Genomic DNA, 16,049 nt, shown 5'->3' on the forward strand with positions numbered 1-16,049 from the left:
TTACGGCTCACAGAAGCTGGGTGCTGCACTCTGCCACAGACATCACTGTCTGCTTGAGGCCATTGCTCTGTGCTCTTCGTGGTGGGAACAATTTCTGGTCATCTCCCCATTCTGTCTCACCGCATCCCTTCTTTGATGTGTCATTAAATTAGATGGTCACGATCATTAGGACTAAACCATACTTCTTGACAATAAAGCAGCCTCCCTTTGGGCAGTAGGCTACCCTAAAGCACCCTGGTGTGAACCAATTTATGCATATGAATATGCTCAAAGAGTTCTGAATAAAATGCAGACATTCAGAGTAAAGGTGAGGTGTACATGCATGGAATAGAGGTGAGAAGATTAAGTTTAAAGGTCAGGTGGGGCAGAAGACAAGCATAAAAGAAGGAGGATGAATCATGTAGTTCCTGAAGAGCTGGAGTAAGATCTTCAGGGAGGTGGAAGAGCTCAAGTTTGATGCAGAAATTAACAGTTCGTTCTTGTGAGACTTTCAGCCGATTCAGCGGAAGGTAAATATCTCATTTTCTAGGAGAAGAAGCTTTAAACAAGTAATTTCTAGTAAAAGCCCAAATGAGCACTTTTTACTCATTCCTTCTTTGAAATTAATGCAGAAATCAGCAGAATAGTACAAAGTGTAATTGCATCTTCTTTTGCTTTCCCATGTGAAAGTAGTATTAAATAACTAAAATCTTACCGCAATTCTTTTTTTCCTTCGCAGGGAGCTAAACCTGCAAACAAATCTGAAGTTTGTTCATACCTCTTTTCATGGAGTTGGACATGACTACGTGCAGTTGGCTTTCAAAGCATTTGGCTTTCAGCCCCCCATTCCAGTACCTGAACAAAAAGATCCCGATCCAGACTTCTCTACTGTCAAATGCCCAAATCCTGAAGAAGGAGAATCTGTGCTGGTATTTTTGTTTCTGCATCATCAGATTTCTATGAGCTTTCCTTTGTTTGGCTATGATAACTGTGTTGAAAAACAAATTGGGGAAGAGAACAGGGAGTACCTGGCTTTCAGCTGTGTTAATTCAGTGGACAGTCCATATGATGTTTTTCTTTCACTGCATGTTACGTGCAAGTAGGAAGACTGTGAGTTTATTTGCTCTTGTGATTTTATTTTTTTCCCTTCCCTCTTCTCCTACCAGGAGTTGTCATTGAGGCTGGCAGAGAAAGAAAATGCTAAAGTCGTAGTGGCCACTGACCCAGATGCAGATAGACTAGCAGTGGCAGAACAGCAGAAGTAAGTGATGGGACCTTTTATTTTATCTCTTTCTGCAGAAGAGGTAGTGAAAATTGTGGGATGTCCCTAAATGGTAGACAGTCACACACCTTCAGCCCACTCTTTCCTGTTGTGACTTAACTGTTTGGATATTTTTCTTGCTGGCTTCATCTTTTTAGCTCCACCTAAATAATGTATTTTAAATAAAATCAGTTAATAAGTCAGACAAGATTAGATTAAATACTAACTGGTGTTAACAGTAAATGGACAAATAAAACTGAACTGAAAAGTTGAGTGGTTCCTAAAGACCAGTAAAATCTTGTTAATGTTTTTTCACTTCTGTTAGGCAAACAAATTCTGCCTCGGGACAGTTAGCTGTTATGGGTTTTTGTTTGTTTGTTTGCTTTTCCCTGGCTGCTTCATATTGAATAGAAATTATTTTTCTTCCACTAACAGGCCAAAATTCTGATCATTGTGTAAGTAACTGTCTATAACGCGCAGTTGTGCAGGCAATGCCTGACTGCAGTGTATAGACTGCTATACTTGTGTTCGATAAATTAAAAAGACCGAAGCTGTTTTAAAGCTGACGGTAAGGATACTTAATTTGTATCTTTGCTTGCTAACAGAACGCACTGGGCTTGTAAATCATTGAGACGTGATAAATGTGGAGTCCTGTTAGTGCGGTGGCTTCGTATAGAGCGGCTTGTCAGTAGTGTGCTCAGATTCCTGTTGTTCCAGTGACTGCGGAAAACATCTCCCCCTGAGCTGATGCTCCTGGGAAACCTGAAAGAGCTCTTAAATTTTCTGTCCTGTCTGCAGTGGCTGCTGGAAGGTATTCACGGGCAACGAGCTCGCAGCTTTGTTTGGGTGGTGGATGTTTTCTTGCTGGAAGGAAAACTGCTCCGAAGATGCTGATGTGAAGAATGTTTACATGTTAGCGACCACAGTCTCCTCGAAAATTTTGAGGGCAATTGCACTTAAAGAGGGATTTCACTTTGAAGTAAGTGTGGGTTTTATGATGTCGTCTTGGCAGAGTAATATCGGATTGCCATGTTCTCCATCTATCCCTTTCCCCCACACCTTATGACTTTACAGAATGAAAAATAGATAACTTCCAGTCTTTCAGCCGGGAGTTTTAATGCATTCCAACTTGCAGAGAATGCTGTTTTACCTAGACAAGCCTGATTTCAGCATCTGCAGCGCTTCTCAGTGCATGTTACAGTGAATACAGACTGTGAGATCAATTTATGTGAAGCTGCAAGGAGGCTGTAACAGGTGGCACAAATAAAAACCTAAATTACATATACTAGAAATGCCTTTGTCTTGGTTATATTCCTAGAGGGAAATTCTTCTGTGTGAGAGAATGAAACTTAGTGTGTTTACTACAAAAATGGAGTGTTTTTTGATGAATTTGTAACAAACGCTTACAGGTTACACAATGTTCCTTCAGGCACCCAGATCACTAGTAGGTTTTAAATTTGGGTTTACTTCAAATTGTGACAGACAGAGGAACTCTCTTATCATAGAATCATAGAATGGTTTAGGTTTGAAGGAACCCTGAAGACCATCCAGTTCCAACCCCCCTGCCCTGGGCAGGGACACCTCCTACCAGCTCAGGTTGCTCCAAGCCCCGTCCAACCTGGCCTTGAACAACTCCAGGGATGGGGCAGCCACAGCTTCTCAGGGCAACCTGTGCCAGGGGCTCACCACCCTCACAGTGAAAAATTTCTTCCTAATGTCTCATCTAAACCTGCCCTCTTCCAGTTTGAAGCCATTCCCCCTTGTCCTATCACTACATGCCCCTCTAAAAAGTCCCCCTCCAGCTCCCCTGTAGACTGGAGGCCACAGTAAGGTCTCCCCAGAGCCTGTTCTTCTCCGGGCTGAAAAGCCACAACTCTCTCAGCATGTCCTCACAGCAGAGGGGCTCCAACTGTTGGAGTATCTTTGTGGCCTCCTCTGGCCCTGCTCCAACAGGTCCATGACTTTCCTGTGTTGGGGACTCCAGAGCTGGATGCAGTACTCCAGGTGAGGTCTCACCAGAGTGGAGTAGAGGGGCAGAATCACCTCCTTTGACCTGCTGGCCACACTTCTTCTGATGCAACCCAGGGTACGGTTGGCCTTCTGGTCTGCGATCGCACATTGCTGGCTCATGTTGAGCTTCTCATCAGTCGGCACCCCCAAGTCCTTCTCCTCAGGGCTGCTCTCGATCCATTCTCTGCCCAGCCTGGATCTGTGCTTGGGATTGCCCTGACGCAGATGTAGGACCTTGCACTTGGCCTTGTTGAACTGCATGAGGTTGGCTTGGGCCCACCTCTGCAGCCTGTCCAGGTCCTCTGGATGGCATCCCTCCCCTCCAGCATGTTGGTGTTCAGATCTTTAATGTAGTTTCATTAAGGACTTGCTAAAAAAGAAAATGGGGGGCTACCCCTGCAGACTGACAGTTATTTTAGTTCCTGCTTTCAAATCAAGTACTTGTGCTGATTTCTGAGACTGTCCAATGTTAGCTGTAAGATGCAACTACTCTAAAGCTTAGCACAAACATACAGAGTTCCAGGTCTTCTTTAATATGTGTCTTAATAAAACCCACGTGCAATAGGAAAAAATATTTTGCCAAACAATGACAAGATGAAAACTAAAAACTGAAAGCAACCCTGCAAAAAAGTATGCTTGATCAGATTGAGTATCACTGCCTTGAAGTGAATTATTTCATTATCTTACTAAACAGTGTTGATTTTTTTTCTGGAAAGGGACACATTTGACTGGAAAACAGCTGGGAATTTACAGAACCCCTTGGTCTCCTCTAAAAGCATCCCCTCTTTGTACCTTCCTTCTCTCCATGAAGGACTGTTTCTAATCTTTTGACTGCTTTTGGGTGATTTGAAGAACACAGGCAGTGCCCTTCCCTCCCGTCACCCAAAATTGCTGTTTATATTTCTGTAACTTTTCCTTTTGAATAACTCTGTGCTGTTGTCGCATCTGATAAGCGCCACAGAAGATCTTATCTGATATGAGGCACAGTCTCTCAAGCACGCTTACTCCTTGATTTGATATTCATGTTCTAGTTGAGTATTCACTAGTAAAATGCTGTTTGGTGACTCTTTGCCTTAGTTTCATAATATATACTGAAGATACAGCTTGTCTAATGTCTGTCTTTATTGTCCCTATTCTGTTGGTCAATTCATTAGATTTAAATTCAGGGAAATTATTTCAAGAAAATAAGAAAAATGTCCTTAAGCTTCAGTGTTTTGACTCTGCACCATTTACCCTAAAATTCAGAATGCATCATCCTTTTGTTTTTTCCTTTCTTTTCTAGTTTGAGGCCTCCATTATTTTTTTTTTTTTTCTGAATTGCCAAGTCTAGAACACAAGATCCTCCTTCGAGGACGCATCCTGGAAGTGAAGAGAATAGTGGCTACACTATCTTCTTTGACTTGAAACCAAATTAAAAATGTGTGTTTAATGCACTTTTTTTTTTTTCCTGTTTCAGGAAACACTCCCTGGTTTTAAATGGATTGGAAGTAGAGTAAAAGATCTCCTAGATAATGGAAAAGAAGTTCTCTTTGCATTTGAAGAGTCTATTGGTATGTGTATTAATATCCCTTTAAAATGTTGAGAACTGCGTGGAGTAAATGTGACTAAAAAGGAGTGGTCTTAGTTAAGGAACAAAACACAAAGGTACTTTTTGTTCTTGTAGTTACCAGTATTAGTATTTTGCTCTCATTAAATCAGCTTGCCAACTATCATAATAAATGATGGATGAATCTCTGATTCTGATACTGTGCTTGTGCAGTTTCCCTATACAAACCTGTGCTGATACAGGTTGAAAGTCCTGAGATGCCAGAGTCAAATGACTGTTGCTTTGTGGTCTTTTAGCTGAGATTAAGCATAGGATCTGTTTTTAAGAAGTTTAATATCTTACAGGTCCTCTCTGTGAGGACTTGCTATTAATGGGTATGGGGAACGGAGGCGTGGCTTGCTTCGGTCACACTATCCATTGCATCGGTACCGCAGTTCCTCCAGGAGCTGTACACCGTCCCCTCATACTTCAGAACAATGTGTGAGCAATCCAGATGTGTGCAGGAATAGTATTTAATACCTTGTGGAAGTGTGTGAATATTCCTGCTGACCTTGCCTTCAGCACTTTATTTATCTTGGTAATCTTCCTGACAGCACTTACCTGTATGGAACTGTGTAGCGAATGTTTTAGCTACAGGAATCACAGAATCCCAGACTGGTCAGGGTTGCAAGGGACCTCTGAAGCTCATCCAGTCCAACCCCCCTGTTGCGTTAAGGGGTGAAGTAGTTTTGGCAGAAAACAAACCCCTTTGCGTTCTAACACTCCTCACCGAGGTGGGAAGCTAGGCATGGCTAGATTTAAATTCTGAGTGATGCCCAATTCACCACTATCAGTCCAGGTGTTTTTAATATATATTAAACTGTTATGGTTCTGGATATACTAATAGTGTGGATACACAACACCTTCAGCCCAATTGTGCTCATGAACTAGCACAGCCACGCTTCGGTCGCCTTCAGTGAGAAAACCCAAACGACTAGCTGCCCACACAGTACAGTTTATTTAAACAACAGGTACACAAGTTCTTTTGGATTGCCAGTGATGGTGACTGTCTGCAAAGCACGTGCACGTACTAAAGATGCTAGCGATATAGCTCGGTTACAAAAGCGCTAAGTTATAAAACCACTCTATATAGACATTTCTAAGTTTTCCTGGGGAAGCACTTGGTATAGCCAAGTGTTCGAATCTTACCCACAAGCATCCTTATTGGGGGGGAAGAGAGGCTCAGCCCATCGACTGGTCCCAGAAGTCCATGATGGTGTCCTCCCTCATATCCCCTTTTTCTTGGGCTATTTTTATATTATTTTTTATCTTCAAGGTGGAGTTTGAGTGACTCTAGTCATAAATACTTTCATTATGATGTAAATACTTTCATTATGGTGTAAAATTTTCTCGCCTCACATTTAAAGGTGTAGTTTATGAAAAATTCAGGGTGTAGACTCAAGGAGGAGTGGTCGCACCTTGGAGGCAGGTAGCATTTGGAATGGAGGTGTGTTTTGGTATTATAATGACATTATAATGAGCAAAATGCACTAAAGGACAGCATTTCATCAAAAAAATGACAGATCGTTGGCTCAGGGTAACAAGTAGGCAGTTTATCAGTTCTATAAGACCTTTGAGGGCTCCATTTGGTCCCCAAGTTCCCAGTTCATCACAGAGTTTTAGCTGCGGTATCTCCACCCCGCTCCATCCTTCGCACTGTTTTTTTTTTTTTTTTTTTTTTCTGTGGTGCCATCTCGTTCCCATGTTTGCTGGATTATCACAGGGTTTGGCCTTGGAGTCTCCACCCCACTCCACTCCCCGTGTTGCTTTGCAAGCAATATTGTACAGGGAATTGCAGATGTAGCAGATTCGTCACATACCAGCTGCGGCTGTATTTTACCCTAGAAGCCTTTTGATTTTATACCTTTCCTTAATGTGTGACCAATGCTGTATTATTGATCATTTTTAGTAATCATTCCACCCCCTGCCAGAGCAGGGGCACCTCCAGCAGTTGCACAGGACGGCGTCCAGGTGGGTTTGGAATGCCTCCAGAGCGGGAGACTCCCCCACCTCTCTGGGCAGCCTGTGCCAGTGCTCTGCTGCCCTCACAGGAGAGAAGTCCCTCCTCGTGTTTAGATGGAACTTCCTATGTTCAGGTTTGTGCCCGTTCCCTCTTGTCCTGTCACTGGGCACCACTGAAAAAAGACTGTTCACATCCCCCTGGCACCCTCCCTTGAAGTATTGATAAGCATTGATAAGATCCCCCCTCAGTCTTCTCTTCTCCAGACTAAAAAGCCCCAAGTCCCTCAGCCTTTCCTCAGAAGAGAGATGCTCCAGTCCCCTCATCATCTCCGTAGCCCTTTGCTGGACCCTCTCCAGCAGTTCCCTGTCCTTCTTGACCCGGGGAGCCCAGAACTGGACACAGTGCTCCAGATGTGGCCTCACTGGGGCAGAGCAGAGGGGGAGGATGACCTCCCTCCACCTGCTGGCCACGCTCTGCTTGATGCCCCCCAGGATGCCATTGGCCACCTTGGCCACCAGGGCATCTCTGGGTTCCTTTCATTCCAGTTACTGGTAAGACTGTCTGCAGTGTTGGTGTCCTTGCACAAAACAAGCAAATTTTTATTTTCAGCACTGTAGTATGAGAGATCTCCTCAGAGCAGATGTTATCAATCTGGAATTAATTGATTATAGCATGTATCTTTCCAGCCCTATAACACCTAAGTTAATTAGATTTCTTAGAAAAGTGGAATGCATGTGCAGTAATAAAACTATCTTACATGTATTAGCCAATTTTATTTTACAGGAAAAAGGTTAAAACTTCAATCAAGTAAATCGGTGTAATAATATGTCAGGTTATTTTTCCACAATCAATTTTTTTCTTTCTAGGCTTTATGTGTGGCACTTCAGTGTTGGATAAAGATGGTGTAAGCGCTGCTGTGGTCATAGCTGAAATGGCAACTTACCTGGAGGGCAAGAACCTAACGCTAGCACAGAAACTCATTGAGATATACGAAACGTAAGTTGTTTCTCGTTAGTATGCTCTAGTTTGCTATTTGGAGCTGGGAATAATCTAGTAAATATTTTTAATTTGTCCCTCATGTTTTCTCATTGTGAGGTGTTTTTTCTGGTGCTGTGATGGACTACAGTCTTCAGTATTAAGAGATATCACTTGAATACCCTATCTCCCAAAGGACTAAAAAGGCCCTTTCTATCGCGTTTCTGCAATAAATTGTGAGAGGGGAGAATTTTGCATGTGGATCCACCAGGGCAAACTTTTCTCTCTTATTTGGTTCATGCTATGTAACTTATCTTATGATGGGTACCTCTATCTTAGTTGGGCTCTGTATGCCTCTCTTTAAACACTTAATATTTTCACAGAAACACAGTCTGGGGATTGTGAGAAGATCATGTGCTGTTCTTGCAGAGATTTGTAATAGAACAGAGGTTAAAGGAATGGCCTGTGTTCCATAGCTGTGGGCTCAATTCACAGCAATAAAATGAGGAACGTGTTTATGGCAGAATTAAAAGTTGTGCTGTGATAAGCCCAGCTCATCAGCAGAAGTTCCTATGCTTTAACAGGATTAGCGGCACAGTTACAACAAATCACATAGGCCATTCCTTTTCAGACAGATTGTGGCCCTTAAACTTGGAACATGGAAGCACAAATGATGATCAGTGTTTGTCTGTTTGTGGCACTCAGGAGTTCGCTCTGTCATTTGCAAACTGTAGCAGAAACAATTCCGCACAGCTGGATTCAAAAGCTGTCAATGATAATGATAACAGAAGGATTCTTCTTCCAGTCACACTTAGTTTTTTAAGCTGCAGAGAAGGGTCTCGGTAGAATGAGGAGTTGGGGGAATATAGTGCAGATCAACTTAAATTTCGACGTGCAAACATGTTTGCTGCACCTAGTGAGTGCTTGCGTTAGGTCTGTTTGGGGATAGTAGTTTTAACTCAGATGAAATAATCGGTCACCTTCCTCGGAGGCTGTTGAAATAATCTGTTGTTGTGGCTGCTCGTGTGGCTACAGCAGACAATTTTTGATGTTGTGGGAATGATACTGCATATTAACTTGCTGAGGGCTACTGAGGCTGCACTTGGCCAAATGGTTGGCTTTTATTTCTTTGGAACCGAAACCTTTGCTTGAATTTAAAAATAGCTCAAGATGTTCTGACTAATGCAGTGAAATCTGCTTCAGAGTCCAAACATTTGCCTATAAATATCTGTTTCCACAGCTGTGAGAACTGCATTCTTTTTCTGTTCTTGCTTTTCCACAGAGGAGCTTTTCTTTAGATACCAAATGTGCAGAAAACTTCTGAATCTTGTAACTGAAAATGTTAATCTGCTTGCAGGTATGGATATCACATATCAAAGACTTCCTATTTCTTGTGTTATGATCCTCCTACTATCAAAAGGATATTTGAGAAACTTCGGAACTTTGATGCCCCTCAGTCTTATCCCAAATTTTGTGGTATTTACAACATATTACATGTACGAGATATTACCACTGGCTACGATAGCAGCCAGCCGAATAAGAAATCGGTGAGTTACAAAGTATTTTTGCAGGAGAGATTCTGTTTTTGAAGAGCCTGAAAGTTCAATACACCAAGAACTACGCAGAAAGACGTACTATGTCAACTAAGATGGCAGTATAATTATCATCTGAGACTGCTTAACAACATTTACTGGGAGATCATTGCTTAAATGTGGCATGGCTTGGCTGTTGTGTTGACTATTTTGATATAACAATGTTATTTTGAAATAACAACTTCAACTTTATTCGTTGAAGTGAGCTTGATGCTCCTGCAAGTCTTAAGCTGTCTCACAGGCTTCCAGATGTTGGAATTCAAACGGGAGTAAGAAGTACTAAGCCTGATTAGGCTGAAATGGCTTGTTCCAGTCTATTGCATTGGCTGGTGGATGTAACCTGCAGGGGATTTCAGTGTGTTTATTTAGCTTTGTATGTACCGAATGTTGTTTTTAAACAAAAAAAAAAAAGAAAGAAAAAAAAAAAACCAACAAAAAAATAAACCACAACAAAAAAGCCCACAACAACAAAAAAAAAACCTAAAACCAACAACCTCCCCATTTGTGTTAGCTGGGGTGTTCTGTAATAAAATGTTGTTGTTTGTGTAGGTGCTGCCAGTGAGTAAAAGCAGTCAGATGATCACTTTTATGTTTCAAAATGGTTGTGTTGCCACCCTTCGGACAAGTGGAACAGAACCAAAGATCAAATACTACGCGGAGATGTGCGCGCTGCCTGAACAGAGGTCAGTAGTGGGTCTGCACACACACATTGCAGGGTGCCGTCAGGCTGAAAGGTCAGTGCTCGGGCTTCTCTTCCCTGCGTGGAGGGGGTTCCTCTGCTGCCTCCTTGGAGACTTGAGCCTCAGCTGACCGTTCCAGCCTCTTAAACCGGCCAGTGATGCACATTCCTGCTCATAAGTGAGCTCTGTGGTGGGTAAGACAAAGAATTGAATTTTCAACATCTGCTACAGTAGGAGACTTCTTTTATTAACCCAAATCCTCATTCACATAGAATGAAAAAGTGATGAAGTTGTGCTGCTACTGACAAGTACGCTAAAACCCAGGTGGATTCCTGTTGTGTTTGGGAATCTGCTGCATTGCTCTGAGCTACTGGATAGGAACTAGAGGTCTGTCCCATTTTGACAGCCAGCTGGATTAAGCTTCTTCCAGTTTAAAAGGGGGGTGGGGAAAATACAGAGTATGTCAACACCATTGAAATGAGGAGTGCGAATGAGGAGCGTGGGTTCTCAGTGTAGCTAACAGAGAAGCAGGCTCTTGAACTGGATTCCTAACCTAAATCATGTGAGTACCTCATCTTTTAGACTTGTGTCCCACCGTTCCTGTGGAGCAGAGAATTGAAAATAACATAAAGGGGTCTCTGGTTCAGTATTTATTTCTACTTATTGGTAGGAATTCAGGGTAAGTGTATTCTTATTACTGAATGTTTTGATTTGATTTAGGCAGTGGGTGGATAACGAGTGGTAGATTGCCTTTGCTTGTAAAATGTGCACATGAGGGGGTACGCAGATCCATGCCTAGACAGCTTTGCACAGGTTGCTGAACTACTTAAAATGTGGTTTATTACTATGTGAAGTGTATTAACGTGACCACAGACCATCTTTTGAATCCTGTTTTTTAAATGGTTCTGAACTGAGCGTGGAATAACAGCAGGCCAGAGAAGTGGTAGGAGTTCTACATCCCAGTTTTCTGAATGGCAGCTCTTGCCAGAAACCTGTATTTATTTGATCAGCTTTCCGATTGTATGAATGCGCTCCCTTGTTATGTGGGTAGGGAAATTCTCCCGTCGGTTACAACGTGCTTCCATAGACCTGGGAGTGGGCAAGGTACCATTTGGTGTAAATGCTGAATAAAAGGTAAGATATAGTTGAGGCAAAGAGCTGCACCGACAAGGAAGAAGTAGATGCTAGAAATATTGTCCTTAACCTGATCTTAACACAAGTGGGGGCCAGATGAGTAGGAATAGTGGGGTGAGAAACAAAGTACACAAGGATGCTTTGATGCCTCATTTGGGCTTCTGCCGCTGTTCATTCTTGTAAGTCAGAAAAATACATCGACCTTTAATTTTAGTAATACCGATGGTTAACAGCAATTATTATCTGGAACATGAAATTGAAAAGCTTTCAAGCTTCCCTGGTTCAAGGCATAGAAGGGTCTGTAGGAACCTCAAAAAGCATTCTTCTCCGTAATAGCTTTGCAAATATTTCTCTGTGGTGCTGCTTATTGATTATTCTTAAAAGCTGAACATCAGGAAAGTCAGTTTTATTGCAGCGGTTTTGGGGTGTTTTCTTTTAAAGGAAGTGGTGACCCGAAGGGCAATGAGATACTGTTAGTTCCACAAATGAACAAAGCAAATGTAAATAAGCCCGTTTTGCCTATTCTCTATTAAAAAACGACTGAGTTCCTCTCCCTCCAGTGAGACTTGGGGCGTAGGAGAGGGATTATGGGTTCTTGAAGGTGTGTTGCAATGCGTTAGTGTTTGTGCATGTGGATGTTGTCTTTTTACTCAAATGAATGTCTGGGTGTTTAAATAGGGAAAGGATCAGTACGTTACAGTGTCCTCTTGTGAGCCATGACACTTTGCCTGATTTACTCAATCCCCCTAAACTGCACTTTAGTCAAAATTCAGTGAGATACCCTAGATGGGCATCTGGATGCTGTGTAGAGAAGAATATAGGGTATCTACCTCTTTATTAGTAGGTCATTCTTATTTTTTAATCCATTTACAGTCTGTGTCTGGCCAGTCTTGCGTTGGGTTTGCATTTATTAATTCTTGTGTCTGCTCTGCTAGCTTAGAGCCCTCTAGTGGCGATTATTTTTTTCTTTAATTTAAATTAATATTTCAGTAGTCCCTACGGAAAAGTAGCTTGCCAAAGTGAGCAGGTTGGAATCTCTACGCATTGATGCTGGTAGGAAACATAACAGAGCCACTCTGTCACCATCAGATCTTGCTTTTTTTTTTTTTTTTTTCCTTTTTTCTTTTTTTTTTTTAATAGATGCCTGGTGTTTATCAAACCTCTGACATGGTATTGTTCTCTTTCTAGTGACAGAAGCGTGCTGGAAGAAGAACTTCAGAAGCTTATTGAAGCTTTGATTGAGAATTTTCTTGAACCTGATAAAAATGGACTGATCTGGCGCTCCGCTTAGATCTCCACTAACTGGTGTTCAAAGAAGTGACCGCCTGCACTGCGTCACGCAAAACAAAGGAACCAAGAACAGAACTCTGTTTAAGATTTGTGTGTGTGTGTGTTCAACAGCTACATTTTTATTCTATAAAGAAGAAGCATTCTTTTGTTGGGCTTTTCACCAAAGTCTGGGCCAGAAAATTGGCATAGGAGAGGACGGGAGAGAAAAGAATGGAATTTAGTATTATAATTTTCTCTCCTTTCAACCAAAAGATTAATTAACCTCCACCAATGCAAATGAACTGCCCTAATGGGGTTAAGACGGCTGATCTTAGCCAGGAGATCTTGTCTTAAAACAATTTCGGGTACTCGATACCTTTTATGTGAAAAGGTTTTAAAATCAGGTGGTCCCGCTATTTGAAGGAAGCGATCGCTCCAAACTGACAAAAAACAAAAAAGGCCTGCTTCTTCCTCGCTGTTGTGCGTGAATGTAGGTATCGTTGTTACAGGTCTTAATTTTTCCAAAAATGTTGAAGTAGAGTTCAGTGCTTAGCATTTCTTGTTTAGGCAACTTGGTCAATATGACATTTTTCAGCTACTTAAGTATCCTTCTGTTGTTAAAGGTGCTCTTGGTGCGTTGTATCTTTCCTGTGTGTACCTTCAAATATTTACTCGACAGTGAAACCAGAGCGGCAACACATGCAGGTCCACTTGCAGTCTGCGTTTTGAATTACCTGGTGCCTTTCAAAGGCTTCCGAAGGAATAGAAATTTCTTCATTCCGTGGTTAAATTGCCCGTTTTAACTACCACAGGCTTTGTAACCATTTTTTGCCCCACATCTCTTGAAGGGTCTTCAGCTTTTTTTTTTAATAAAGGTTTCAGAAATTCAGTAACTTTGAAAGAAAAGTCCAGTTAGTAACTTTTTTTTTTTTTGGTTTTGATGGCTTAAATTCATACTGACTGTGTATTTAAAAAAAAAAAAAAGGGGGGGGGGAAGAAAGTGGAGGTGAGACACTGACACCACTGATTATTATTTTTAGTTACTAAATCATGATTTTTTTTTTTCTTTTTGGTCCTGTCTTGTAAGCTAATTTCTGTTAGAATAGCGGTTTGCAGATATTATTATTCTTTATTTTCAGGGCAAATTGTTAACAGCTTCCCATTATTTGTTTCCTACCTTTGCTTGAGCAGAAAGTGATACTGCTAATGTCTCTTTTTCCAAAAAAAAAAAAAAAAAATAGACTGATACAGAAATTATCATGTAGATATGTAGGATTTCAGAAAATAAAAGCCATGTTTTGGCGCAGAAAAGCTGCAGAAGATACTTTAACTGAAACAACACTTCAAGGAAAACTGCATCTTGATTAGCCGAGAATAATACTCCTTAACGTGGGCTACTAAATTGCTAATATAAGCGTTCAGTATAAAGTCAGTGATGTTCTGGGCATCTCCCTGCTATTGCTTTACAGTAATCAGATAAAAGGAATAGATAAAACTGAACACTTAACCATGGTGTTGAAGGTTACATGAGTTGCACTTAAGTTAAGGGCACTGTTTTGCCATTATTGTGAAGTCTGTAAATTTGTCCTCTGGCTTATTCTAACCATACGGCTCAATGCCGTGGGGTTGTGCTGAGTGGTTTGTATGTGTTGCATCTGGATGGCTTTAAAGAGCGCCGAGGTTTCCGTGGCTGTGTGGGTTATTGGGATTTCATGCTGACAGAAGCTTTGCACTATAACCGTGGAGAAGTATTTTGCTGTATATGAATGTACATGTACTGCAGAAGGTCTGTGTTGCACAAATTCTTACTTGCAGCTGATATTTATTTATTTTTTATTTTAAGAGAAGATATTTCCAAATTGTTCTGCAAATGAGTGAAATGTATCTAATGCCAAAAATGTGTTGTGTTTTTTTTTTTTTTCTTCCTTGACTGTACTTTTGACTGATGCGGTGGGGAACATGGGTGAAAGCACTTATGCTTAGGGTATGCTCATGTTATTGTACAGCGCTGAGGGGGGGTCGCAGGAGGTGTGAAGGCGTTTCTGACTGCTGCGTTGTCTTTAGTTTTCACAAAAAGGAGCAGATCTGGATCCTGACTGTACCGAATTTGGAGGGGGTCCTGCCGTTTGTTCCGTTGGCAGCAGATTAAAGCCTTGGGCTTTTTGGATTCGGTTTTTTTAAATAGCCTACTAGTAGTTCAGAAGAGAACAAGTGACTTGGAACATAATTTTGAACAAAGGTAAACACTGTAAAAAGCATAGTTTATGTGAAGAGGCCAGCTGTTGTGTGTATTGTAGCAGTTAGCGTTAGGAGTTCCGTGGTGCGAGTTATGTTTGTGCTCCTGCGAAGAGCAGTGTCCCAGAGACATCTGCTTTATACCAGTAGGCAAGTGTTATAAATGCAGTACGGAAAGAAAATCGTGATAATGTTTTCCAATAGCATTCTTAGAAGTTGGTAACTGTTCATAGTATAAATATCTTTAATAAAAAAGCAGATACGGGGGGTTAAGTATCGGGGATTCTTCTCGTTGATAGATTCAAGCAGTAAGTTATAGATGTAGTGATGCTTTTGGAATGACAGCAACAGCCACAACGTGTTGAATGTATTTTAAGGGTATAATAGCTATTGCTGTTTTTAAACTGCTGCTACTGTTGTTTTCCTACTGTATTTGAACTGTTTGATATATTTATACTGTTCCATTTGTGGAACTCCTCCTCCTTTATCTTCTCCCCCTGATCTTGCTTCCCTTACTTCTGTTACTGTGAAGGACTGTAATTTTCTTACTTTGTTGCCCTGTAACTTTGTTATACATTGTGTTAGAGTTTGTTGGGCTTGTGCATAACCTTCTTTCAGTTGTCAGCTGTTCTTTACTACCTTTCAGATAAGAACAAAGGCTTTTCAGGCTTGAGTAGGAAGCAGGTAATAGATCAAAGTGCACTGTGGATGTTGTTTACAAGGCGCTTCCAGTGAAAATACTCCTTTTCAAAGGTTGGTCTACAGTAAGTCATTGGCTTAAACTAATCATACAACCAGTTATTTGTTTCTAGCACTTGATAATAAAATTAGGAGGGCTTGTTTTTGTCCTTTCCCTTTTTGATGTGACAGGCTTAATCTCTGTCTCACTCAGATGGGTGGTAAAGCTGTTTCTGTGGGCCTGGGATAGTACCTTTGTACGTACAGGAGACTCGCCAGCCAAGGTTCAAGGTCTACCATACAGAGCTTGTAGCTGAATTTTTTATTATATAGTTGTGAGATAGTGTCCAGTCTGTGGTTTAAATAGCTTCAAGTGCTGTTCACATCTCTCCTCCTGCACCTCTTCTTGCCACGGTGCGAGTGAACTGTAAACTCTTGCGTGGAGGAGAAGGAGGGAGCATGTTTAGCAGAGGGCGGTTTGACTGGGAGCCCCAAGCACAGCTCTGCCTATAACCCAGGGTGGCGTAGCCTGTGTCGTGTTTGCCGTTGGCGCGGTGTCCTGCCCGGGTGGTGAGGCAGTTCTGCATCACCTGCCCCCCCCCCCCCCCCCCCCCCTTCGCGTCCCAGTGGGATGCAGCTTGCAGGAGCCAGGTTTCCCTCGGGCTGCAGGAGAACTGGGATCGTGATG

General features: G+C 41.8%; 1 protein-coding gene across 1 annotated transcript in view; it reads left to right on the forward strand.

Moving 5' to 3' along the window:
- PGM2L1 (phosphoglucomutase 2 like 1) overlaps window positions 1-12,658 on the forward strand; it is a 43,160-nt gene extending 30,502 nt beyond the window's left edge. Inside the window, exons 7-14 of the mRNA XM_082498707.1 lie at window positions 719-908; window positions 1,146-1,240; window positions 2,039-2,219; window positions 4,707-4,800; window positions 7,665-7,794; window positions 9,131-9,320; window positions 9,915-10,048; window positions 12,368-12,658. Coding sequence (XP_082354833.1) covers window positions 719-908; window positions 1,146-1,240; window positions 2,039-2,219; window positions 4,707-4,800; window positions 7,665-7,794; window positions 9,131-9,320; window positions 9,915-10,048; window positions 12,368-12,470 — 1,117 coding nt within the window. The 3' untranslated portion in view covers window positions 12,471-12,658. The remainder of the gene's footprint in view (window positions 1-718; window positions 909-1,145; window positions 1,241-2,038; window positions 2,220-4,706; window positions 4,801-7,664; window positions 7,795-9,130; window positions 9,321-9,914; window positions 10,049-12,367) is intronic.
- The last annotated feature ends 3,391 nt before the right edge of the window (window positions 12,659-16,049 follow it).

Source organism: Vanellus vanellus (genome assembly GCF_965231255.1).
Source record: "Vanellus vanellus genome assembly, chromosome: 1".
In the NCBI taxonomy this organism is placed as follows: Eukaryota; Metazoa; Chordata; class Aves; order Charadriiformes; family Charadriidae; genus Vanellus; species Vanellus vanellus.